At 58.5% G+C, this 22,928-nt stretch overlaps 2 protein-coding genes across 2 annotated transcripts; both read left to right on the forward strand.

The window, feature by feature from the left end:
• Nucleotides 1–37: 37 nt before the first annotated feature.
• Nucleotides 38–10,115, forward strand: TOMM40 (translocase of outer mitochondrial membrane 40). The gene is made up of 10 exons (XM_047791262.1): nucleotides 38–143; nucleotides 240–519; nucleotides 1,270–1,337; nucleotides 1,805–1,897; nucleotides 2,765–2,866; nucleotides 4,199–4,304; nucleotides 8,212–8,334; nucleotides 8,438–8,514; nucleotides 8,620–8,722; nucleotides 9,526–10,115. The coding sequence occupies exons 2-10, from the start codon at nucleotides 246–248 to the stop codon at nucleotides 9,663–9,665; spliced, it is 1,086 nt and encodes a 361-aa protein (XP_047647218.1). The 5' UTR covers nucleotides 38–143; nucleotides 240–245; the 3' UTR covers nucleotides 9,666–10,115.
• Nucleotides 10,116–12,469: 2,354 nt separating this feature from the next.
• Nucleotides 12,470–15,529, forward strand: APOE (apolipoprotein E). Its single transcript, XM_047792390.1, has 4 exons — nucleotides 12,470–12,549; nucleotides 13,351–13,416; nucleotides 14,141–14,330; nucleotides 14,686–15,529. Exons 2-4 carry the CDS (start codon nucleotides 13,374–13,376, stop codon nucleotides 15,404–15,406), a joined length of 954 nt encoding a protein of 317 aa, XP_047648346.1. The 5' UTR covers nucleotides 12,470–12,549; nucleotides 13,351–13,373; the 3' UTR covers nucleotides 15,407–15,529.
• Nucleotides 15,530–22,928: the final 7,399 nt, after the last annotated feature.

Here is a 22,928-nt window from a genome sequence, read left to right on the forward strand (position 1 = left end):
GCCGGTGGGCGGACGCAGAGGCCCGTTAAACCAATGGACTGGGGGGGCGGGGCGACGGTGGCGGCGGCGGCGGCAGCGGGTTCGGTTGCGCGTGGCGCACGGGGTGGGAGCGGAGCCCAGACCGGGAGGAGGCGCTGCCGCGGGTGAGAACCGGGGTTACGAGCAAGGGGGTGTTGGCTGGGGACAGGGCTTGGAGCCCGCGGGCCTTGACCTCTGCCCTCTGACCCTTCCCTTTGCAGGCGACCATGGGGAACGTCTTGGCCGCTAGTTCGCCGCCTGCAGGGCCGCCGCCGCCACCTGCGCCTCCCCTCGTGGGACTGCCTTCGCCTCCGCCCTCTCCTCCCGGCTTCACGCTGCCGCCGCTCGGGGGCGGCCTGGGCGCTGGGGCTGGTACAGGTCGAGGTTCCGAACGGACCCCTGGGACTGCGGCCGCTAACGCTGGAGGGACCGGGGATGATGGGGCCTGTGGCTGCCTGCCCAACCCGGGCACGTTCGAGGAGTGCCACCGGAAGTGCAAGGGTGAGGGGCTAGGGGCCCGGCTGGAGTGTGATGGCCCGGATCTCGGGGGGAGGGGGAGCACACTGAGGACCTTGGGAATTGGCACGGACCATTGGAATCATTGAACACAGCGTTAGGAGCTGATGTTGGGGTCGAATGGTGCAACGCTGAACTCGGGGCTTAGAACGATGGGATCAAATGGTGGAACCTCGGGATGGACTGCCAAGGCAGCAGAGAAAAGCTATAGGGACCTCAGGAGCCCCAGGAATCAGCCAAGCCAGCCTCATGTGATCGTGAGGGAAACTGAGGCCCAAGGTCACCGTGACAGCAAGGGGCAGTGGGGGTAGAAGCCAAGGCTTCTGGATCCTGACGTGAATAGTTATGATGGAAGAGTGGTGGCCACATCCTGAGCACTGGCACTCAGTACGTGTTAACTCATGAAACCCTTGCAATAGTTCTATGCGGTGAATATCCTCAACTTCCAGTTGATAAAATTGACAGACTGAGATGAGTTGACGTGTCTCCTGTCACACTGGCAGTAAGTGGTGGCCCTGGGATTTGGATGTAGGCAAAGGCCTTGATCCTGAGCACATCAAAACACTAGGCTGTTTTGCCTCTGTATTGGTTGGGGTATTTTGCAATGTGTTGCTTGTGGGTACCTGGGGAATGGAGAGTGAGGATTCTAGGGAAGGAAGGCACCTGAGAAGAGGTGTGTGTGTGTGTGTGTTTGGTGTGTTCGGAGTGTGACAACCAGCATTCTCTCTCCCTCAGAGCTGTTTCCTATTCAGATGGAAGGTGTCAAGCTCACAGTCAACAAAGGTTTGAGTAATCATTTCCAGGTGAGCCTTCCTGGGCCCCTCTTCCTCCAGGGGTCATCCCCCCCATCCCCCTGCATCTGCCCACACAACCCTTTTATTGCAGCCTAAAGGTGTGGGCTCTTTGATGCTTGAAGAAACTTAGAGACTCCTTGCTGCCAGACTGACCACTCCATGACGACCAGTGTAGAGTTTGGGGACCAAGAGTCCAGAAATAATGCACCTCACCCCCAACCAGGATCCAGGCGGGAATAAAGTGCCAGGCTTGTGACCCCAGCCCTGGCACATCCCTCCTCTAAGCTTCCAATCTAGTCAGGGCACACCTCCCAGTCTTCATCTTCAGCCCAGCCCAGCCTGATAGGAAAGCCAGATTGACGAGGATCCCGGATCCTGGGCTGGAGGGGAGCTGTCCTAGGCATGAGCTCAGCTGCATTCCTTGGGCAGGGGCGTGGTCCGCGGACTCATCGCCACAGCCCTCCCTCTTTTCCCAGGTGAACCATACAGTCGCCCTCAGCACAATCGGGGAGTCCAACTACCACTTTGGGGTCACGTACGTGGGGACAAAGCAGCTGAGTCCCACAGAGGTGAGCTTCCTTTTGCCATTCATTCATTGTATCTTTCTTGTAACACATAATGCAGCCAAACAGGTAAAGAAGGCTTTGTCAGTAGGAGGTCAGAGCTGCCAAGGGTGTTGGGACGTGGTGTCTGTCTCTCCAAGGTGCCCTGGAGCCTGGTTCATTCCTTCATCCTGACCCCCACTTCTCAGCCTAGCCCTGTGCCGAGTGAAGCTGAGGACGCCAAGGTCACCAGTGATGACCCAGAGTGGGCAGGGCTGGGCTGTGTGGATCCTTGCTGGGCTTCGAAGGCCAAGCTAGGCATTTCACCTCGGGGGCACTAGGGGGCAGTGGAGAGCCACTGAAAGATTTGAACGAGGGAAATACGAGGCCAAGAGGCCAGATGAATGCTTTGGAACTGGCATTTCTCAAGTTGTCTGGAGGCTATTAAGGGAGTGAAAAAAACTGAGGGCCTGGAAGGAGGTTGGGCCAGGACACGGGTGGGCTTAAGGGACTAAATTAGTCTTTGCTTATGTTAACCATTTCCAGGTAATTTACTCAGCCAGCCTTCCTTGCACCCCCATTCTGTGCCCAGCCCTGTGCTGGGGACATAGCAGTGATTCAAACAGACATGGGGCTCACAGCCCAGTGGAGAAAGGGAACAGGCCTGTCCCCAGACAGCAGTAGTCCAGGGTGGGCAAGACTGAGATGGGAGAACCCAAAAGCAGTGTGAGCTCAGAGGAGAGCCTTGGTCAGCCTAGGTGGCCTTGGAGGGCTTCCTGGAGGAGAAGACCCAATCTGAGGCTTCCTAATCCTCGGCTTCTTACCGAGGCCCATCATGGGTGTTCTTCCCTAATGCTAGATCTCTGACCTCTAACCCTGTCCTCTACCCCACAGGCGTTCCCCGTGTTGGTGGGTGACATGGACAATAGCGGCAGCCTCAATGCTCAGGTCATTCACCAGCTGGGCCCCGGCCTCAGGTCCAAGATGGCCATCCAGGTGAGGGGGAGTCGGTGGCTCCCCGTACCCCTCTGAGCCCCAGGCTGCTCTTGTCCTTGCGCGCCACGCACAGAGAGGCCCCACAAACTGAAACATCGGGTTTAGAACAGAAAGAGGTTTGTTGTGAAGACCAAGCAGGGAGCAGGCGTGGCCTATGCGCTGAAGTCCCCAGCTTCCCAGTAGTTTTTCGGTTGGTTGGTTGGTTGGTTGGGTTTTTTTTTGTTTTTGGTTTTCTTCTCTTAGAGCTGCACTCACGGCATATGAAAGTTCCCAGGCTAGAGGTCAAATCGCTGCAGCCGCCTACACCATAGTTCACAGCAACACCAGATCCTTAACTTGCTGAGTAAGGCCTTGGATCGAACCCGTGCCAATCATGGATACTTGTTGGGTTCGTTACTGCTGAGCCAGAAGGGGAACTTTTGTTTGTTTGTTTGGTTGGTTGGTTGGTTTTGTTGTTATTTTCTTCTTTTTTGGCTGCTCCGAGGCATATGGAGTTCCCAGGCCAGGGATGCAATCCAAGCTGCAGTTGCAACCCGTGCTGCAGCTGCAGCAGCACTGGATCCTTAACCCACTTCACTGGGCCAGGGATCGAACCTGTGGCCTGGTGCTGCAGAGATGCTGGCGATTCCATTGCACCATAGCAGGAATTCCAAACTCCCTAATAGTTTTCAGGAAGGAGTTTTTCAAGGCAGACCTGAGGGGAGGGCTACAAGGCATGCACCTTTCTTCGGGTTGGTCGGTGGACTGGAATAGAGTGGTACACCCGGAATCTGTGCTCAGCCTGAAGGTACCCACCTCCCAGGGGTGGGGGCCCTCGTCCCTATGGATGAGCTCAAAGGCGCGTATGGTTGGCGTGCACCCGAGGAGGTTCTGAGACTCCGCCTTATCGTGGCAGCTGATTGACTGCCTTCCCTTTGTTTTCGCTTTGCCTCGCTTTTCCATTTAGTAGAGTTTGGAGGTCTAGGAGGCTGAAACCTTTTTCCTACATACAAGAAAAAAAGGTGGAGTTCCCATTGTGTTTCAGCAGGTTAAGAACCTGATTAGCATCCACAAGGGTGCAGGTTCTATTCCTGGCCCCGCTCAGTGGGTTAAGGATCTGGCATTGCCACAAGCTGTGGTATAAGGTCACAGACGTGGCCCTGATCCCGCGTTACTGTGGCTGTGGTGTAGGCCGGCAGCTATAGCTCCAGTTCGACCCCTAGCCTGGGAACTTCCATGTGCTGCGGGTGGACCCCTAAAAAGAAAAGGGGGAAAGGCTTTTTGGACCTGGGAGGGCCCCATGGGGTCCTGCTAGGTTGTACCCTCACGCCTGCCCCTCCCCCTCCCCCCCAGACCCAGCAGTCGAAGTTTGTGAACTGGCAGGTGGACGGGGAGTACCGGGGCTCTGACTTCACGGCAGCCGTTACCCTGGGGAACCCAGATGTCCTGGTGGGTTCAGGTAAGAGGCACAGGGCCTGGAGGATGGCTCGAATCCCAGTCCCAGCTTCACCAACAAATCCATTTCTCGCACTCCCCCGCCCCTTCCTGCCATCCAAGAAATGGCCTGAGACAGGTGTGACTTCAGAACATCAAACTGCACAACTCAGATTTGGCTGGAATCCAGCCAAAACCCAGGCTGGGGCTCAGACCCCCTGTGTTGTTTGTTTGTTTCATTAGAATGGCGTGTGTGGTCTCAGGACCTACTGCGAGGTTCAGGTTCTCTGTGTCTCTACACAGAGGAATTCAGCAAGAGGCCAAGTGATGGCTGAGAAATAGATACATGGAGAGAGATACACAGAGAAGGCCCTGGAAGATCCGCATTCCGCCAACAGAATGCGGTCCATCGCAAAGGGCCAGAGAGCCGCCCTGACAGCAACACCCCTCCGACAGGGCGGGGGCCTCTCAGACCCGCAGAAGTGGGGTGCTGGGTTTTCCGGGGCTGGGTCATTTCACAGGCTAACGAGCGCCAGCATTAGTCCAGCCACTGGGGGGAGGAGCGGGGAAGTCCAGAAATTGGGTCGCGCCCACTTCGTCCCTTTGCTGGTTGGCTTTGGACCTGTCCTGGGACCCTTGGGCGTGTCATTTGAGCACTAATGTAGGTCAGGATGGAAGGAGGGCCCAAGGTCCCTGGAGTCTAGGCTGAAATTGGTTCCATCTTCTATAAATGCTGACAGCAGCAGATGTTCAGAAACACGCTTCTGGAAAGGCGTGTCCGAAGCGCCTCCCTTAGGGTTGCTCAGGTGGGGAACTGTCCTGGGGCAGAACGAGTGATGGAGGGAATGTCAAGGATAAGGGGCAAAGAGGGAGGAGAGTCCACTGAGGCTAGTAAAATCCAGCTAGGCTGAAATTGGTTCCAGTGTGGTTGTGTGTCCTCAAGGGCCTTGTCTTTCTTTTGAAGGTTGTGCCCTGCCCCCTTCCCGCCCTATTTCAGTCGCATTGTGGATGAGAAAGCAGGTTCAAGCCCCAGCTCTGCCCCTGACCTGGCGCCACCGTGGGCACGTCCATCGCCTCTGAGGGCCTTGCTTTCCTCATCTGTGAAGTCAGGTTGCCTCACAGGGTCGTTGAGTAGGTCATGGGAGTTCACGTGCTTCCCACGGGATCAGGCACCCGATGGGTCCCCAGGAGCGGAGCTGCTCCCGCTATTACTTGCGGGGCCCTGGGGTTGGTCCAGGGCACAGGACAGCCCGCACGGCAGGTGGGGCCCGTGCAGTTGAAGGGAGGCGGGGAGGTGGCACGGGGCTGAGGAGGCAGTTTCCCGTCTGGGTTGCCTGGGCCAGGGCCTCCCGCCCTCTCTACCCTGCTTCCCCTTTTCACGTCCCGTCCGTGGGCATCCGTCTTTGATGTCTCCGCATGCGCGGGGCAAGGCTTCCTCACTCACGTACCAGCTGTGTTCTCTCTCCAGAGGACACGGTTGTCAGCGGGGACAATCACGTCTGTCCTCTGGGAGCCTCCATTCTAGTGAGCCACGGAAAGCGGCCCACAAGGACTAGGGGAGATGGTGCTGGGGAGAAAGACGGCAGCCTCAGGAGGGGTGGCTGGGCGGGTGGGGTCTCTGCAGACCCCCACCCCAACGGGAAGGCTTCATTACATAGGCGGTGTTTAAAGGCAGACTGGAGGGTGTCAGGGAAGGGGCCCCGCAGACCTGCAGCCGGAAGGACCAGCAGGTGCCGAGGCCTTGAGATGGGAGCCTTCACCGGCCCCTCCAGGAGGACTGCAGCTGGGATTGGTGCCAAAACTCCGTCCGCAGATGCTGAATAGGAATGGAGAGTTGGGGTGAAGGAGGAGATGCCTTTACTGCTTCGCCAGGCAGAGGGGGCCCAGCAGGCTAATGCCTTAAAGGCTGTGCTCCCCTTGGGAGTGATGAGAGGTGGTTTCATGGTTTGGGGAGTGGCAAATGGGCCATAGGTAAGGAGCAGGGTTGAGGCGGCCTGTGCTGTTTCTCCAAGCCGGTGTGTGTCGGCCCCGGGACCAGTTCATTGGTCTTTCTCTTGCGTGAAGACTGCTTCATCCAGTAGCTCTTCCCTTTTGGGGGGTTTAGTTCTGCAGAAAGGCATATAGGTATCGTTCTGTACATTCCTTGAGGAGGAACCGGGACCTGCCCCGAGGCTGCCCTGCTCCTCCCTCGACTCCGCATCCCCTCCCTTCCCTGCATATCAGCTGCCCTTTGGAACTCAGGGAAGGTGATGGAGGCAGAGGCTTATTCCCTGAGAACAAGAAACGGGGGACACAGAAAGGCTTGGATGCCCAGGAGCCCTCTTTCATCTGCCGTCCCTGCCGCTTGGAACTTTCTGGTCTTGCCGTGGCCGAATGAGTGCATGTCGGGCTGTGCAGCCAGCTCATGAGGCCTCAGAGATCCCCACTTCCTCGCCTGCCCTCCCCCCCACCACGACGGCATCTCTTCCCAGGCAGAAGGAAGTGGCTGCCTCACCACTGTGTGCCTAGCGCCTGGAACCGTGCTGGGAACAGAATACGAGCTCAGAGAAATCCCGAGCAGTGGCCACATCAGGCCCCGTCTTTCACCCCACTCCCCCTTGTCAGGCCCTCAGCACCCCATGTGCGCATCCTTCATCCTGTCCTTCGGGCACTAGGGATCGAGCCGTGAGGGTGCGGCAGGGAGGAGGACTCCGCAGGGGAGGCCCCACCGCCTTGGGCGCTGCTGTCTCCTCACAGCCGCGCGGCTCCTGCTGACCATGGTTGTGCGCAGTTGCTCGGAGGGGAATCCAGAGACCAGAGAGGGGGGCAGGCCCAGAAGCTGGGGTGTGAGACGCTCCGGGGTCTCTTGGCACTGGGTCCCCGTCGTGGCTGGAGACTCGAGTTGAAGTCCCTGTGTGACCTCTGAATGGTCACCTTTCTCTCTGGGGCCTCAGAGTCGCCCTCTGTTGAAGGAGGGGCTGCTCCTGGCCGGGGGTGTGCTGCTGATGGTTACAGCCGGCTCCAGGGGTAGGGCTGGGGGTGGGGGGTATCTGTATCCTCTACTCACAGGGAGAAGAAAAGGACAGCTGCTCACTCGGGGCGGGGGGTGGGGGTGGGGGAACCAGCTCTAGCCCACCCTGACCCCGCTGGTGGCAGCCCCTCCCGGACGTGCCTGCTCCCTCAGGCAGCCCTAGTTGTGCCTCGCATCTGCCTGGGAAGCATCTTCTGGAATCTGGGTTCACACTTCTTGCTCGTGTCCCCAGGGCTTCCACCCAGCCCCACCCCAGCTCCGGGCGGTCCCGTTCCCGCCATCCCTTCTGCTCCAGTCCTGCACACCGCTCGCTCGGCCAGCCGTGTGCTTCCCGAGCCGGCTCTCGCCTGTCCTGTCAGGCCAGGAACCTTCGGTTCCCCATCCCGCTCCATTTCTGATGGTCTCCCCGTCTCTGCAGAGGTGTATCTTGTTTTCCGTTTCTCTGTCACTGCCACCTCTGCGTCCCCCGCACTCTGGCTCCTGGTTCTTCCCACCCGCAGAGAGGGCGTCCCGGTGTCTGTTTGTTCCCCGGGGCGCCGCAGGCCGACGGGAAGGAGTCTCGGTCCTGGGGCTCAAGAGCCTCAGCTGTAGCGTGACTCTGAGCCTGGGCGTGAGAAGTGGAGAAGCCTGGATTCTGTCTCTGACCCATTTTGTGACCTTGTGGGAGTGTCTTAATCCCTCAGCCTCGTGGCTGCCTCTGTCAGTAGAGGCGAAGGGACGCAGAGGAGATGAGGTTCTCTGGGGCCTGGGAGGCCGACCTCAGAGCCCTGTGACCCGCTCCAGCAAGGGGCCCACGTGGGAGGTGTGAGGCTCCCCGCAGGGCGAGCCCAGAAGGCTGCCTGGAGCAGGCCTCCAGCCTGGCCCCTGCCTGGCCAGAAACTAGCCTCCAAGCCGAAGTAATACCTCACCATCTGGCCCGCAGGAATCCTCGTGGCCCACTACCTCCAGAGCATCACGCCGTGTCTAGCACTGGGCGGAGAGCTAGTCTACCACCGGCGGCCCGGGGAGGAGGGCACCGTTATGTCACTAGCTGGGAAATACACACGTGAGCCTGGGGGCCCTGGACTCTGGGGTCGAGGGAGGTTGGTGGGGAACATGGGTTCCTGGATGCCCACACCCCCTTGAAACCTGCCTACCTCTCCTTGTAGTGAACAACTGGTTGGCAACAGTAACACTGGGTCAGGCGGGCATGCACGCGACGTATTACCACAAAGCCAGTGACCAGGTGAGCTGGTCCAAGGACCGGCCGGGAGGGCATGCTTGCCGGCCGTGGGGTGTGGGGTGCCAGGGGCTAGGGGGCTGACCTCGCGTGTTGCCCTGGCCCCTCCAGCTACAGGTGGGTGTGGAGTTCGAGGCCAGCACAAGGATGCAGGACACAAGTGTCTCCTTCGGGTACCAGCTGGATCTGCCCAAGGCCAATCTCCTCTTCAAAGGTATGGGTCTCTCTTTCCGTGTTTGGGGAACAGGCGAGAGGTGGCTCAGCTCTGAGCCAGTGTGGAGGCCAGAGGAGGCGCAGGGGCCAGCGTGCTGGGCCCCAAGCTTTGCGCTCACCAGTCTCCCTCCCCAGCCCGCTCTTTTCTTTTGTCACGAGTGGAGGGCAACTTAGAGCACAGCCCGGCTGTCCCACTAGCTAATGTTCAGGAGGTGGCACGGTCACAGCCGGATGCAAGCCCTCCCCCAGGCTGACTTAAGTTTCTTCTAGGCCCCCCGTGGTTCTCAGGCTTGGGGTGTGGGGACCGCCCCGGAAAGGCCACTTCCGTCAGCCTGGGCTTCCAAAGGCAGCTTGGAGGCCCAGGGAGGGGCTTGGCCCTGAAGCCTGCCTCCCCTGCTCACTTCTGGACGCTGACTCTGCGGTCAGCCCTGTGCCCAAGGCTGGGGCTGGGTCCCAGCTCTGCTCCTCTGCTCGGGTTCAGTGGGGCATGGGGTGGCTCCAGGCCCTTGCACACCCAGCGGGTCTGGTGCGGAGGCCCTAGAGGGGATCTCAGTCTTTCCTTCAGCGGATGCTCAGCACCTGCTCTGCGCCCATCCCCAGGTGGCTCCCCACCCCCCGGAGCTCAGCGGGAGGGACAGTCCCAGCCCCAGAGAGCAGAGCAGCGACCCAGCGTGGACGGGCCTGGGGCCAGGGGGTCTCTGAGCTCAGAGCAGGACAGGGGCGGCGCTCTGGACGCCTGCAGTCTGGCTGGTGGTGTCTGAGCCGGGCTGGAGGGCTGCTCTTAGTGCGGCTGCGTACCCACAGGCTCCGTGGACAGCAACTGGATCGTGGGCGCCACGTTGGAGAAGAAGCTCCCGCCCCTACCCCTGACGCTGGCCCTGGGGGCCTTCCTGAATCACCGGAAGAACAAGTTCCAGTGCGGCTTTGGCCTCACCATTGGCTGAGCCCCTGCTGGGCCCCGCCTTCCACGCCCTTCCTCCTTCAGCCCCACCTCCACCGCCCCCTGCCACGGAGGGGAGACCTGAGCCCCCCTCCCCCTCCCTTCCCTCCCTCCTTGGGGGTCAGGGGGGCAGCGGAAAGGAGGGGACGCATCACCCCAGTAGCGGAGGGGGGATTCTGGAACCACGGGCACATCAGGACTCGGAGGACCAGCAGCAGCGTGCCCGGTGGGCCTGGGGTCCAGGAAGGGATTCTGGAATCGAGCACGCGAGATTCTGAGCACCAGGGGCAGAGGCGGCCAGACAACCTCAGGGAGGTGTTGGGGTGTCCCCGTCCCCCGAAGGGCCCCGGGCCCTGCCCTGAGGGGGCAGCAAGAAGAGCTTCCCGTCCCCGGTCCGCCCCCCGCCCACTTTCCCCACCACCCCTCGCTCGGTATAAATCATGTTTATAAGTTATGGAAGAACCGGGACATTTTACAGAAAAAAAAAAACAACAAAAAATATACATGGAAAAAAAAGCAAACAAATGAACTGAGAGGCCTCTTCCTCTGTGTGACGTGACCGTGGCCCGTTTGGCTGCTCCCTTGACCTGACCTCCTGTGCTGCCGGGTGGGGGTGCGAACAGCCAGGGGGTCATACCTGGTCACTGGCCACACTGCCTCCCTGTGCCCTTCCCAGCAGGGACATCTCGGGCCTCCCCTCATCAGGAGGGCGAGGTCTGGTGGTCACTCACCTCAGCTTGGCCTGGCCAGCACGGCCGATGGGGACTTTGTCCCTGCAAACCAAGCAGCGGGGCTGGGGGCAGGGAGCTGGGACTCCTCGGGGGTCTTGCTTCCCAAAGGGGCAGGGGATGAAGGGATGTCAAGACATGGAATAGGAAGCTCAGAGCTTTTAAGAAGCTTCAGGAGGAGTTCCTATTATGGCTTAGTAGGTTAAGAACCGGACTGGCATCCCAAGAGGACATAAGTTCAATTCCTGGCTTTGTTCAGTGGGTTAGGGATCTGGCGTTGCCATGAGCTGTGGTGTAGGTCATAGGTCACAGATGTGGCTTGTGGCCCTAAAAAGCAAAAAATAATAATAACCAAGTACCTGGAAAGGCTTCAGAGTCAGTTACTTCAGAGGGGCAAAGGCCTGGACTCCTGGCCCCTGGTGGGGATAGAGGATGGGGGCAGGGTCACCTGTGTCTCGGCCTGTGGCCTGTGGGAGTTCCCTGCCAGGGATCCCACCTGGGCCCCAGCATTGACAAGGCCAGATCCTTAACCTGCTGAGCTGCCTGGAAACTCAATGAAGTGTCGGTTTTACCCACCTAGGACGCCAGCAAGCTGACACCCCTGACCCCTCTCCAGACAGAGGAACTGAAACCATGTCTGACACACTGTCTGGGGAGGGAGGCTGCTGGCCAGAGGTAACCCCTCAGCCCAGAGAAGCCCCCCCACCCACTCTTGGCCAACGCCTTCTGAAGCCAAAGCAAACAGGCTCAGGCCTGGCTGGCCTCGGGGCTCCCTTCCTGGGGCCAGGCTGCCAGGCTTCCAGCCTCCCCTGACCCCATGGAATCCCATGTTCCCACAGTCTCAAAGGCCTGGGAACGAGTGCCAGCTCCTCCACTTCCACGTGGCCTCACCACACACCTCAACTCTGAGTCTGGGAGTCCTGTAACAGGGCTGCCGGGAGGGGGGGGGCAGTCAGCGCTCACCGACCTGTCACAGAAGTTAACTGGAACTGTTCTTTGTTCTATCCCCGGATGATGGGGTTAAATGCAACCATTTTCCCCGTCTTAGTGGACCGAGAAACGCTGTTCAGAGAGGCTAGGTCATTTGTTCAAGGTCACACAGCTGACAACCCGCAGAGCCTGGATTCAGGCCTGGAGGCTTTGGTTTCAGAGTTCACAGTCCGAACCAGGCGACGCTCCCAGGCCTGTGGAAGGCTCGGTATGCAGGCCGCGAGCTCCTGGAATGCGCAAGGCTTATGTGGGGGCAGAGAGCTGCATCCTCATTGCACAAATCGGGAAAGGGGCTCAGAGAAGCACTCAGATGTGCCCAAGGTCACGGTCCTCGAGAGGGAGTGAGGGTTAAAACTCTGTGGTGCAACGGAAACGAATCCAACTGGGAACCATGAGGCTGTGGGTAGGATCCCCGGCCTTGCTCAATGGGTTAAGGATCCAGCACGGTGCTGCCGTGAGCTGTGGTGTAGGTCGCAGACGAGGCTCGGATCCCACTTTGCTGTGGCTGTGGCTGTGGCTGTGGTGTAGGCCTGCAGCTGTAACTGTAATTCGACCCCTAGCCTGGGAACCTCCACAAGCCACGGGTGTGGCCCTAAAAAGCAAAAAAAACGAAAGCAAAAAGAACACTCTCAAAGCCTAAACTTTGAGCAGATGCCTTACACCGCCCCCACGACTCTCATCCCCTTTCTGTCTGGGCCTCCAGCTCCCTTCCCCCTTAACCCAGAAATCCCAGACCTCAGACCCAGGATTTCGGGTCCCCAGCCTTGCCCCAATTCTCTTCATCCAAGCACAGGACAAGAGAGAGGCAGGGCCGGGCCTTCTGGTCCTGCTCCTTCTCCCTGCCCAGCCCACCCCCACCAGCGGCATGGAGAAAGGCTCGGGAGTTACTGGGTGAGAGACACCTCTTTCCATGGGGGCTGGGAGTAACGGGGGGGGGGGGGGGGGGGGGTGATAAGCTGCCAAGCCCCACCCCTCCCCTCCCCTCCCCCTCCCTGCTGTGTGAAAGGGGAGGCCAGCCCACCTCGTGACCCGACGGGGGCTGGCCCAGCTGGCCCCAGCTCTGGAGGAGTGGGCGGGGCGGGGGGAGCCCTATAATTGGCCGAATCTGGGCTCCCTGAATCCTACTCAGCCCCGGAGGAGGAAGGAGGAAGGAGGAGGAGGAAGGAACCGGTGAGGAGCTGACCTGGGGGCACAGAGATGGGCGCGGGGCTTCGTGGGGGGAGGGCTGTGGGGGGAGGGGGAAATGACCTGGCCCCCCGGGGCCACCACCGAGGCAGGAGCTGGGGATGAGGCTAGAGCCCGGGACTGGACCTAGAAGGAGGGTGGGCAGCAGGAGGAGGTTATCCGCCTTGGCTGGAAGGGGAGGTCAGGGGAGCAGCGGGACCTGTAGGAAGAACCAGACGAGCCAGAGCCGACGAATTGTCACTGGCAGGTATGGCGCATCTACTCAAGTTTTGAGCACACTAAGAGCTCCATCGAGGAGACCCAGGGGTGGCGGCGACCAGGGGTGACCTCGACCGGGCTGGCGGCAGGGTAGCTAGAGCGTTGGTGGAAGGACATGTAAATGAGGATTAAATTAGGGAATGAGTGGAAAACAGGGTTTAGATGTGAAGTTGGAGCTTGGAATGTGAAGGTACCAGGAGGAACGTGAACTTGGAGCCCAGAAAGCAAGGCTGGGGCTCACATGGGACTCCAGGGTGGAGGGGGTGGGGGGCGACGTGGGTGGAATTTGAACCCTGGGAGAGAGGGAAGGCTTTTGGCCGCAGCCGACCTGGGGATGGGGAGATAGGAGAAGACAATGAGGGAATTATACGGACAATGGAAAGGATCTGCTCGGGGAATATCTGCTTGGATTAGGCTGATTCAGATAAGGGCGTGCAAGGCTTGGAAGGCTGTGACTGGACAGGGCGGGGCTCTGGGTGGGAGGAGCGAGCCCCGCCGCTGTTGAGTGACAATTTCTCCCTCCTGCAGGTTGGCCAATCGCAAGCCAGAAGATGAGGGTTCTGTGGGTTGCTTTGGTGGTGACCCTCCTGGCAGGTATGGGGGTGGGGCTTGCTCAGGTTCCCTGCCCCTCCCCCATCCCCGCTGTACCCGGTGCCCCTCCTTCAGCCCTGGGTCTCTTCTGCTGGTCTCTTCCCCTTGAGGAGAGGCCTAGATCGGAGGCCTCTCTGGCACTCCTTGCTTCTGAACAGCTCGTTTTACTCTCTGAGCCTCAGTTTCCCCATCTTTAAAATGGGAGTTATGTTGAGAGATTCCCTCTGTGGCTCAGCAGGTTAAGAACCCGACTAGTATCCATGAGAAAGAGGGTTCAATCCCTGGCTTCGCTCAGCGGGATGAGGCTCCGGCGTTGCCATGAGCTGCGGCATAAGTCGCAGATGCAGCTCGAATCGGGTGTTGCTGTGGCTGTGGTGAAGGCCGGCAGCTATAGCTTCCAACGGACCCCTCGCCTGGGAATTTCCATGTATGCCACCGGTGCGGCCCTTAAAGACAAACAAACAAAAACGAAAGAAAGAGAAAAGAAAGGAAAGGGGGCTTCTGTTTCTAATGCGTTGTTGCCTGGCAGGTCGTGAGCATTAGATACGTGTCAGCTGTGCACGGAGCACACAATCCATGCTCGTCCAGTAATTAGACAGGCTGGGTGTCCTTCCACCCCCTCCCTGCCCACCAGTGCTCTAGAGAAGCCCACCCACCAGGGCTGGGGGAGCACCTGCTCTGTACCAGGGGGCAGAGGACCTGATGGCTGTGAACTGGCTCGGTGCAGGATGCCGGACAGAGGACGAGCCGGGGCCGCCGCCGGAGGTGTACGTGTGGTGGGAGGAGCCCAAGTGGCAGGGCAGCCAGCCCTGGGAGCAGGCCCTGGGCCGCTTCTGGGATTACCTGCGCTGGGTGCAGTCCCTGTCTGACCAAGTGCAGGAGGAGCTGCTCAGCACCAAGGTCACCCAGGAACTGACGTAAGTGCCCACCCCACCCCCGCCGAGTGCGCGCGCCTGACCCTCCTGGCAGGCCGTGTGTTCTGGACCCTCAGGCTCCACCCGTCTGGGTTTCCTTCTGTCCTTGTCGCCAACTCTTGGGGGTCTGGGTCTCTGTTTCTTTTTTTCCTTCCTTTTTTGGGGGGAGTTTACTTTTTCTTTTTTCTTTCATTTGACTTCATGTCTTGCTTTCTTTCCATCTTGAGCTCCTGCCTTCGCCTGTCTCTGGGTCAGTCTTGCCGTCCTTGCTGTCTCTGAATCTCTGGCACGTCCTGGCCATCGCCAGCTCAGGAGCCCTCCTTCTCCCCCTCCCCGCCCCCACCCTCTCTGCGCCCAGGGAGCTGATAGAGGAGAGCATGAAGGAGGTGAAGGCCTACCGCGAGGAGCTGGAGGCGCAGCTGGGCCCCGTGACCCAGGAGACGCAGGCGCGCCTGTCCAAGGAGCTGCAGGCGGCGCAGGCCCGCGTGGGCGCCGACATGGAGGACGTGCGCAACCGCCTGGTGCTCTACCGCAGCGAGGTGCACAACATGCTGGGCCAGACCACCGACGAGCTGCGGGGCCGCCTGGCCTCCCACCTGCGCAAGCTGCGCAAGCGGCTGCTCCGCGACACCGAGGACCTGCAGAAGCGCCTGGCTGTTTACCAGGCCGGGCTGCGCGAGGGCGCCGAGCGCAGCGTGAGCGCCCTCCGCGAGCGCCTCGGGCCCCTGGTGGAGCAGGGCCGATTGCTCGCCGCCACCCTGAGCACCAGGGCCGGCCAGCCGCTGCGCGAGCGCGCCGAAGCCTGGGGCCAGAAGCTGCGCGGACGGCTGGAGGAGATGGGCAGCCGAACCCGAGACCGCCTGGATGAGATGCGCGAGCAGCTGGAGGAGGTGCGCACCAAAGTGGAGGAGCAGGGCAGCCAGTTGCGCCTGCAGGCCGAGGCCTTCCAGGCCCGCCTCAAAGGCTGGTTCGAGCCTCTGGTGGAAGACATGCGGCGCCAGTGGGCCGGGCTGGTGGAGAGGATGCAGTCGGCCGTGAGCACAAGCTCCTCCACCTCTGCGCCCAGCGATAATCAGTGAGTGCCCTCTCATCCGGGCACCCCCTTGGGGGCCCCGTTCCTGCCCAGCTCCCCCGCCTCCCCCAGCCTCAGCTGCCCTCTTGGTGGGCCCCTGCTTAATAAAGATTCATCAAGCTTCACAGCAGCTTCTGGGTGTCCCCGTGTGATTTCTCAGCTCCAGCCTCAGTTTCCCTTTCCTTCCCTGCACTGACCACCCAGTTTTCTGTCCTGCCCTCTGCCTGTGTGTGTCTATTTGTCTCTTCTCCCCCTTTTTTTTTTGCCGCGCCCATGGCATGCAGAAGTTCCCCGGCCAGGGATTGAACCCATGCCACAGCCGCCACAACGAAGGATCCTTAACTACTAGGCCACCAGGGAACTCCATCCTTTCTAACTCTGTCTTTTCTTTCCCTTTTTTAGCGTTTTAGGGCTGCACCCTCAGCATGTGGAAGTCCCCAGGCTAAGGGTCAAATTGGAGCTACAGCTGCCGGCCTACACCACAGCCCCAGCAATGCAGGATCCAAGCCACATCTTTGACCTACACCACAGCTCATGGTAACACCAGATCCTTAACCCACTGAGCAAGGGATTGAACCCACATCCTCATGGTTACTAGTCGGGTTTGTTAACCACTGAGCCACGGCAAGAACCCCACCCCTGACTACTGTGGGCAAAAAAGCAACTTCAGAGTTCCTGTTGTGGCTCAGTGGGTTATGAACCCAACTAGTATCCATGAGGGTGCGGGTTCGATCCCTGGCCCTGCTCAGTGGGTTAAGGATCTGACATTGCCATGAGCTCCAATATAGGTAGCAGACATGTCTTGCATCCACACCGCTATGGCTGTGACGTAGGCTGGCAGTTTAGCTCTGATTCGACCCCTAGCCTGGGAACTTCCTTATGCCCAGAGTTTAACCCTAGAAAAGAGGGGGGAAAAAAATCAACATCTGAGCCTCGGTTGGCCCAGCTTTACAATGCCTGCTTCATGGCCTTGTTACTCAAAAGACCTGAAACCACTGCCATTTGGGTTTTTTTTTAAGTGTCTTTTTTTTTTTTAACAATTTTTATTTTTTCCATTGTAGTTGGTTTACAGCGTTCTGTGAGTTTTCTACGGACCCAGTCACACACATATATACATTCTTTTTGTCATATCATCCTCCATCCTGCGCCATCACCAGTGACTAGATATAGTTCCCAGTGCTCTACAGCAGGATCTCATTGCTTATCCTCTCCAGATGCAATAGTTTACGTCTATTAAACCCAGACTCCCAGTCCATCCCACGCCCTCCCCTTCCCCCCACTGCCATTTTTGTTGAGCCATTTTCATTTTTTTTTCCTCCCTCTCCCTCTCTTACCCGATTCTGCCTCCTTTCTGCTCCTGGCCTCTGTTCTCAGTCCTGCTCTCCCTGAGAGGCTTCATTTCTCTGGCTTCCGCTTTTCCTCCGCCTCTTTCTGTCCTCTCCCCCTCTGGTTGCTCCTGCCCCTGGCCCTGCTTGTTTCTAGTTGCCCTTCCTCCAGGTTTGCCCTCGCCACCACGTGGGCCCTCTTTCCCCCCCCCCCCCCCCGCCCCGACCAGGAATTGAACCCTAGCCATAGAAGTCACAATGCTAGATCCTTAGCTACTAGCCCACCAGGGAGTTCCATCTCCCCTCATCATTCTCTCCTCCCCTGGGTCACTGGCCTCTTGGCTACCTTGACAAGCCTACCGGGTGCTGGGCGCAGGCTGGAGAGAGGGGCCAGCCTGTGACCTTTGGTATTAAGGGCGGGGCCATTGTGTTGGGAGCTGACACGCAGCATGGCTGGAGTCTAGAGAAGCAGGAGCTTCCCTCCCACGCCCTCAGTTCTCAGGAGGGGAGCAGGATTCCATCCAGAGCCAGCGGACTTGTGTCTTCCAGGCGGGCCTCTGCCCCGCTTGGCTCTGGTAAACTCTGTGCTCACTCCGAGCTTTCCCTGCCCTGCTTGCCCCTGTGGAATCAGGCTGCCTCCCCCCAGCCAGATGTTCCACCCTTGGGACTGTGTGAGGCGGGGCTACATCTGCGGCTCTGAGGCAGGGCCTGGTCCTGCCCTGATTTTCTGCTGATTCACTGTGTGTCCAGGGCCTGGGCATCTTGTTCCCCAGATGTCAGGGGTGGGGCTCTCAGCCATATCTCCCATTTTAAAAACTGGATCTTGGAGTTCCCTTCATGGCTCAGTGGAAGCAAATCTGGCTAGTATCCATGAGGATGCGGGTTCGATCCCCGGCCTCACTCAGTAGGTTAAGGATCTGGTGTTGCCAAGAGCTGGGGTGTAGGTGGCAGATGGGGCTGTGGCTGTGGTGGAGGCCGGCAGCTGCAGCTCCAGTTTGACCCCTAACCTGGGAACTTCCATGTGCACTGGGTGCGGCCCTAAAATAAATAAATGCATATGTAACTAAATACATACATACATACATACATACATAATAAAAATAAAAAAGTAAAAAGCTGGATCTCAAATTCTGTTTGAAGCCAGCTAGGCAGAGAGAGGCGCTCACCACCACACCCCAGCAGCCCCGGTTCCTCTCTCAGTGAAAGGAGGCTGGCAGGGGGGGCAGTGGGGTGGTGGCTGACCCCAGCAGGGATCCAGAGAGCCAGCCTGAAGGGGGGGAGATGATGAGGGACAGAGAAGGGGGCGACATGCAGCCTCTCATTGAGCCTCTGAACGTTCTTAGCTGCCCCTCAGTTTCCCCCTCCCTAAACGGAGGTGACAGTGATGATGAGACTGGCCAAACCAGTGGGGAGGGGAGGAGAGCAGATATTCGGGTGGATGTGGGGAGCGCTGGGCTCACAGAGGAAGCAGCCGTCATCGAAGGGGCCTGGGGGGCTGGCGGGGGCTGGAAGCAGCCGTCATCGAAGGGGCCTGGGGGGCTGGCGGGGGCTGGAAGCAGCCGTCATCGAAGGGGCCTGGGGGGCTGGCGGGGGCTGGAAGCGCTCGGAGGGCTGTTGCAATCCGGCCAGGGTAGCGTCTGTGCTTGTCTTTCACAACCATCCCCCCCTCGCCCCAAGGCTGACACGTGGTTGTTGGGCACGAGGCCAGCCAACCTAGCGTCTGGGGCCAGGGCCCCTCTCCCCAGCTGCCAGGGATCACGAGCAGTCAAAGGCAGCTGGAGGAAGGGGGCAGCCTTGGCCGGCAGCTCTGCCGACCAATGTGGAGGAAGGGACAGGGAGGGTGCGTGGTGGTAGGAGTGGCCAAGAGGGGGCATGAGAGCAGATGGAGTGTTTCCAGGGACCTGGAGGCTTGCAGAGGCAGGGAACCCAGCGTCAGGGAACTGGGTTTCTGGTGGACCCCGTGGAGGGCACAGATCAGGAGCCTTGCAGCTGAGGTTCTGCCTCCTTTTTTATTTTAGTGCTGTACCTGCAGCATAGGGACGTTCTCAGCCTAGGATTAGAATCAGAGCTGCAGCTGCTGGCTTACACCACAGCCACGCCAGATCCAAGCTGTTTCTGCGACCTAAACCACAGCTTACAGCAATGCTGGATCCTTGACCCACTGAGTGAGGCCAGGGATGGAACTGGCATCCTGAGCCACAACGGAAATTAATCTGCACTTCTGACAGGTTCAGGAGACCCTCCGCCAGGAGTTCACCATTGTGGCACAGCAGAAACGAATCCAACTAGGAACCACGACATTGTAGGTTCAATATCTGGCCTCGCTCAGTGGCTTAAGGATCTGGCGTTGTGTGAGCTGTGGTGTAGGTCGCATACATAGCTTGGATCTGGTGTTTCTGTGGCTGTGGCATAGACCAGCAGCTGTAGCTCCGATAACACCCCTAACCCGGGAAACTCCATATGCCACAGGTACGGCCCAAAAAGAAAAAAAAAAGAGAGAGAGAGACCCTCCCCTGAAGGAAGATTGGGGGTTGTGAAATTAAGGCTCCAGAGAGCGTCCAGGGAGACCTGGGAGTCTCCAAGATGCAGAGAGAGGGGAGACTGGAAGGGCTAGTCTGAAAGTGATATTGGAGGTGGCATGGTGGGCAAATATGTGGAGGCAGACTATGAGACCACAGACTCCTGAAGACTCTTGAGCTGAAGACACCTACTAAGAAGTGGGAAGAGGAGTTACCGTCATGGCTCAGTGGTTAACAAATCCGACTAGGAACCATGAGGTTGCGAGTTCGATCCCTGGCCTTGCTCAGTGGGTTAAGGATCCAGTGTTGTCGTGAGCTGTGGTGTAGGTTGCAGATGAGGCTCAGATCCCACGTTGCTGTGGCTCTGGCATGGGCTGGCGGCTACAGCTCCGATTGGAGCCCTAGCCTGGGAAGCTCCATATGCCGTGGGAGCGGCTCTAGAAATGGCAAAAAGATAAAAAAAAAAAAAAGAAAAAGAAAAAGTGGGAGGGGGCCATAGAGGTGGCCTGGGGACACAGGGTAAATTGAATTACTTGTCTGGCTTTTTTCTTTCTTTTTTTCTTTCTTTTTAGGGCCGCACCGGCGGCATATGGACATATGGAGGTTCCCAGGCTAGGGGTCGAATCGGAGCTGCACCTGGGTTCTCTCGGGGTTCCGCTCAGGCTTTCTCAGGCTGCCCCCAGGGGGTGGTGATCTGCCCAGGGGAGCCCTGGCAGCCAATGACGTAGTCATGCCCATTCCTCCGGGATTGGCTGTCTTGCTTTTACAGCTAAGAAAGGGTGGGGTCCTGGTCTAGTGCTGAGAGGAAAGCACGTCACAGCATCTTGAGCCCCACCTGGTCGCTCTAGTACCCTCTCCTACATTTTAACACCATGACCCCCAAGACTCACATTCAAGGATCTCCTTTACCATCCCTGGAGTCTCACCCCAAGAGCTCCCAATACTGAATGTTTGGCACCCCTGCCCCTTTTCTGGGTAGGCTCAGCCCCAGCCTAGGTGACCCCAGGCCTTGTCAGCTTCTTGGACTATATCCCCAGAAAGGGGATGAAATTTGGAAAAACCCATGAGACGACCTAGGGTGTCCAAGTGGTCAAGAACAGCAAAGTTCCAGAGTTCCCGTCGTGGCTCAGCGGAAATGAACCGTGAGGTTGCAGGGTCGATCCCCGGCCTCGCTCAGCGGGATAAGGATACGGTGTTGCTGTGAGCTGTGGCGTAGGCTGCAGAGGCGGCTTGGATCTGGCGTTGCTGTGGCTGTGGTGTAGGCAGGCAGCTGTAGCTCTGATTCAACCCCTAGCCTGGGAACCTCCATTTGCTGCCGATGTGGCCCTAAAAAAACCAAAACAAGAAGCAAAACCAAAAGAAAAAACCAGCAAGGCTCCTCCGAAGGCCATGTACGGAATTTTTCCAGGGCAAGGCACGGCTGGGGTATGGATGGATTTACACACTGGGAAAACTAAGGCCTAGAGAGGCTGACCAAGTCCTGTGGTCTCACAGATGGTTCTCAGATCTCAGGGGACAGGTTCCTGACTCCCATTCAGCCACACTGCAGAGATGGTCCTGGGTGGTGGTGAAGACCCCAGGCCTGGAGTTCCCACTGTGGCTCAGAGGAAACAAACCCGCCTAGTTCCCATGAGGATGCAGGTTCGATCCCTGGCCTCACTCCGTGGATTAAGGATCCAGCATTGCTGTGACTGTGTAGGCCAGCAGCTGCAGCTCCAACTTGACCCCTCGCCTGGGAACTTCCATGTGCTGTGGGTGTGCCCCCCCCCACCCGAACAAAAGAGAGAGAGAGAGAGATGGTGGGCCTCCAAAGCCAGGCCAGGAGTTCCCTGGCAGCTCAGTGGTTAAGGGTCTAGTGTTGTCACTGCTGGGCTGGGCTTGGACAGGCACAGGTTCCATCCCTGGCCCGGAAATTTCTGCATGCCACAGGCACAGCCAAAAGGATAAAAGAACGAGTTCCTGCTGTTGCTCAGCAGGATGGGCAGCGTCTTGGGATTGCTGAGACCCAGGCTTTTTGTTTTTGTTTTTCACTTTTGGGGGGGGGGGGGCGAATCCCTGGCACATGGAGGGTCCCAGGCTAGGGGTCGAACTGGAGATACAGCTACTGGCCTACGCCACAGCTACAGCAACAGCAGATCCAAGCTGCGCCTGCCACCGACACCACAGCTCATACGCCGGATCCTTAACCCCTGATCGAGGCCAAGGATGGAACCCGCAACTTCACGGTTCCCAGTCAGATTCATTTCCGCTGCGCCACCCGTGGGAACTCCTGGGCCACAAGTTTGATCCCTGGCCCAGAACAGTGGGTTAAAGATCTGGTGTTCCCGCAGCTGTGGCTTAGGTCACAACTGTGGCTCAGATCTGATCCCTGGCCTGGGAACTCCACATGCCCCAGGGCGGCCAACAAAGAAAAGATGGATGACTTCCTCCCTAACGTGCCCTATCGCCTCTGCGCGTAGAGAAATTCTTTTTTTCTCTCTCTCTCTTTACAGCTGCACCTGTAGCATATGGAGGTCCCCAGACTAGGGGTCGGATCGGAGCTGCAGCGAAAGTCTTTGCCGTGTGGCCAGGGCTATTCCCCAGGGCGGGGATTCTTTTCTGAGAAAGAGCAGCAAGGTTGCAAATGGACTGAGCATCCTCTACTTGGCCTGTGCTGAGGACTTTGAACTTCATGATCTTAAAAGAATCCTCACAAAGGAGTTCCCGTCGTGGCTCAGTGGTTAACGAATCCGACTAGGAACCATGAGGTTGCGGGTTCGATCCCCGGCCTTGCTCAGTGGGTTAAGGATCCGGCGTTGCCATGAGCTGTGGGGTAGGTTGCAGACGTGGCTCGGATCCCGTGTGGCTGTGGCTCTGGCGTAGGCCAGCGGCTACAGCTCCGATTGGAGCCCTAGCCTGGGAACCTCCACATGCCATGGGAGCGGCCCAAGAAATGGCAAAAAGACAAAAAAAAAAAAAAAAAAGAATCCTTCCAAGAACTTGGGTGCTATGCATTATTAAGGCCATGAGGGGTAATACCCTCAGAGGGCCCAGAGATGTGAAGTCACACAGCCAGCATGTGGACAACTGGATCGGGGCCCCCAGCCTCAGGCAATCACTCCACTACCCTCCTCCTGGGCTGGGCTGCCCAAGATAAGGAACATTATCTTGGGCTGATTCACCACCAGGCACATAGAAGGCATTTATTACACTCCTTTTTTTTTTTTTTTTTTTAATTTTTGTCTTTTCAGAGCTGCACCCACAGCTTATAGAGGTACCCAGGCTAGGGGTCGAATCAGAGCTGCAGCTGCCAGCCTGCACCACAGCCACAGCAACGTGGGATCCGAGCTGCATCTTAAACTACCCCACAGCTCACAGCAACACCGGATCCTTAACCCACTGAGTGAGGCCAGGGATCGAACGAACCTACGTCCTCATGGACGCTACTCAGGTTCATTTCCGCTGAGCCACGGTGGGAACTCCTGTTGATTACACTTTCAAAGGATAATGAAGGGGGATGTGAGAGAGGTCAAAGGTGGACAAGGGCTAGAGCCCTCAAACAGACCGACCAACCCCCCTCTCCAAGTCTCAGCTCTGATGTCCCCTCCTCCAGGAAGCCCTCCTTGACCCCAGGTTGAATCGAGCCCCTTCATCTCAGCCCTGTCTACTCTGGGTCATCACTCTCGGGGGATGGATGGGCCTGTCC

The sequence above is a fragment of the Phacochoerus africanus genome, chromosome 8, assembly GCF_016906955.1.
Source record: "Phacochoerus africanus isolate WHEZ1 chromosome 8, ROS_Pafr_v1, whole genome shotgun sequence".
In the NCBI taxonomy this organism is placed as follows: domain Eukaryota; kingdom Metazoa; phylum Chordata; class Mammalia; order Artiodactyla; family Suidae; genus Phacochoerus; species Phacochoerus africanus.